The sequence below is a fragment of the Dendronephthya gigantea genome, unplaced genomic scaffold (genome assembly GCF_004324835.1).
Source record: "Dendronephthya gigantea isolate DGI-Jeju-01 unplaced genomic scaffold, DenGig_1.0 000055F, whole genome shotgun sequence".
In the NCBI taxonomy this organism is placed as follows: domain Eukaryota; kingdom Metazoa; phylum Cnidaria; class Anthozoa; order Malacalcyonacea; family Nephtheidae; genus Dendronephthya; species Dendronephthya gigantea.
The window spans coordinates 901,635-904,071 of record NW_021163065.1 but is presented as its reverse complement, the minus strand read 5'-3'; the positions used below and the strand labels follow the sequence as shown (position 1 = coordinate 904,071).

The window sequence follows — 2,437 nt, the reverse complement described above, 5'->3', positions numbered from 1 at the left end:
GAGAACTTAGTTAAATGCTTACACAGGCTTTACCACAAGGGATTGCGACTTAACAGATTAAAATGCACATTTCTGAATAAGAGCTTAGACTTTTTTGGACAAGTCTTTTCAGAAGGTGGAACGAAACCAGATCCCAAATGTGTAAAGGACTTACAAAATGCACCAACACCCACAAATGTACACAATGTTCGAAGTTTATTAGGCATGGCCAATTACAGTAGTCGCTATATCGCAAACTTCGCCACAATAACAGCACGTTACGTGAGTTGACAAAAAAAAAATACGAAATTTGAATGGCGAGACGTTCATCAGAAGGCATTCCAACAATTGACATCTGCACTATCAGCAAACGAGTGCATGGCATATTTTGTCACTCAAAAGGACACATATATCACAGCAGATGCAATTCCAGTAGGTATATCCACTATTTTATTACAATCAACTCCAGGCAAAGATGATGAGAGAGTTGTAGCCTACGCCAGTCAGGCACTGACGGAAGTTGAAAAGCAATATGCGCAAACAGAGTGTGAAGCCCTAGCAATCGTCTAGGGAATAGAACACTTCCATCTCTTCATATATGGTTCACAGTTCACATTAGTCACTGACCACAAGCCTCTTGAGGTCATATACGGCAACAGAAACGCAAAAGCATCTGCCCGTGTTGAGCGCTGGGTTCTGAGACTGCAACCTTATTCATTCAAAGTTATTTATAGACCAGGACGAACGAATCCTGATGATTATCTCTCTAGGCACCCAGTAGAAACAAGCTTCGAACAGCAACGCATGACCGAAGAATATGTTAACTTTATTGCACTCAACAGCGTTCCGAAGACCATGACAATTGAAGAAATTGTAAAAGCGACGGATGAAGACCAAGTCTTAAAAGGTGTTCGAGCAGCAATCAAACTAAATAAGTGGGACTACAACATTGTTAAACAGTTCAAGCAAGTCAAAGACGAGCTGTCCGTTACAATGAAAGGAGTTATACTCGGTGGTGCTAGAATAGTAATTACAGAAAGCCTTTAACAAAGAGCCATTGATATTGCTCATGATTGTCATAGGGGGGGCTAACAAAGACCAAGGCACTTTTAAGAGAAAATATGGTTTCCTAATATAGATCAATTAGTGAAAGACACCGTAGCGAAATGCATTCCTTGTCAAGCAGTAGGAAAGCCAAAACCACCAGAACCTCTGTCTATGACGAGCATGCCAAAGGGACATTGGGAAGTTATTCATGCCGATTTCTACAGTCCGTTACCATCTGGAGAATATCTTCTAGTAGTGATCGATTGGCACTCCAGGTATCCAGAAGTGGAAATCGTGTCGTCAACTAAAGCTTCAACGGTTATACCTAAGTTTGACAAAATGTTCGCAAGGCATGGCATACAAGATACGTTAAAAACGGACAATGGCCCTCCTTTTCACAGAGAGGAATATCGACGATATATTCGAGCGTTGGGAATTAAAGTATTATATTCCACACCACATTGGCCGCAAGGTAATAGCGAAGCCAAACGATTCATGCAGCCCTTAGGCAAAGCTTTAAGAACTGCTAAAGCTGAAGGAAGACCGTGGAGACAAGAGCTAAACAGGTTTCTACTTCAATACAGAACAACGCCACATTCGACTACCAAAGTACCACCGTCGGAGTTAATATTCAATCGTGTGGTAAAAGGCAAACTTCCAATGATCAGTAAACGAAACATTGTGGAGAGACACAAACAAGCATGAGAGAATGACAAGGCAGGACAAGAGTATAACAAGCAGTACACAGACAATCGTCTGAAAACTAAACATCGTAACATTGCTGTTGGTGATTGTGTATTGGTTAGACAGAGAAAACAAAACAAGCTGACAACAAATTTTGAGACACCACACCATATCGTGTTATAGAAACAAACAGATCGCAAGTTACAGCACAAAGTAAAAATGGACACAAAATAACAAGAAATGTGTCACACTTTAAACGTATCACCAGAAAAAAAGTAGAGGTAGATACTGATCAATGACGAAGAGTGTTAAGGAAATGATGCAGAGAATGCGAAGGCAGGACAAAACAATTCTCAATCGACACCCAAAGTTCCAGTGAACATAGCTTGGAGATCAACAAGAGACAGAAGAGCACTGCAAAGATACGGTAACCCATTAATGTGGAAATAAACACTTTCTCAAAAAAGGGGAGTGATGTAATATACAGATAATACAATATATATATTAATAACTAATTATAATACTAAAATAGAGATGGTTGACATTATGTTGACAGGACTAATTAAGGATGTAGATAGAATAAGAGAGTATTGTAGAAGGGTTAAAAAATACAAGATTTAGAATAGAAGATCGATATAGAAAGAATATTCCATTTAGGACAATGGGGGTTATAACATTTTTTTTTTACTGTAACAATGCTGCATTCTGGGCAGCTTTGAAAAGAATT

General features: G+C 39.2%; 1 protein-coding gene across 1 annotated transcript; it reads left to right on the top strand.

The window, feature by feature from the left end:
- The first annotated feature begins 204 nt into the window (after positions 1 to 204).
- On the top strand, positions 205 to 1,731 carry LOC114529250 (uncharacterized protein K02A2.6-like). Its single transcript, XM_028551007.1, has 3 exons — positions 205 to 261; positions 589 to 994; positions 1,118 to 1,731. The coding sequence occupies exons 1-3, from the start codon at positions 205 to 207 to the stop codon at positions 1,729 to 1,731; spliced, it is 1,077 nt and encodes a 358-aa protein (XP_028406808.1).
- Positions 1,732 to 2,437: the final 706 nt, after the last annotated feature.

What these genes read in the sequence shown, in the direction of transcription:
- LOC114529250 (XM_028551007.1), top strand. Translation starts at nt 205, where the DNA reads ATGGCCAATTACAGTAGTCGCTATATCGCAAACTTCGCCACAATAACA. An exon ending in CCACAATAACAGCACGTTAC is followed by an intron (nt 262 to 588) that starts GTGAGTTGACAA and finishes TATGGTTCACAG; the next exon opens with TTCACATTAGTCACTGACCA. An exon ending in GAAAGGAGTTATACTCGGTG is followed by an intron (nt 995 to 1,117) that starts GTGCTAGAATAG and finishes TTCCTAATATAG; the next exon opens with ATCAATTAGTGAAAGACACC.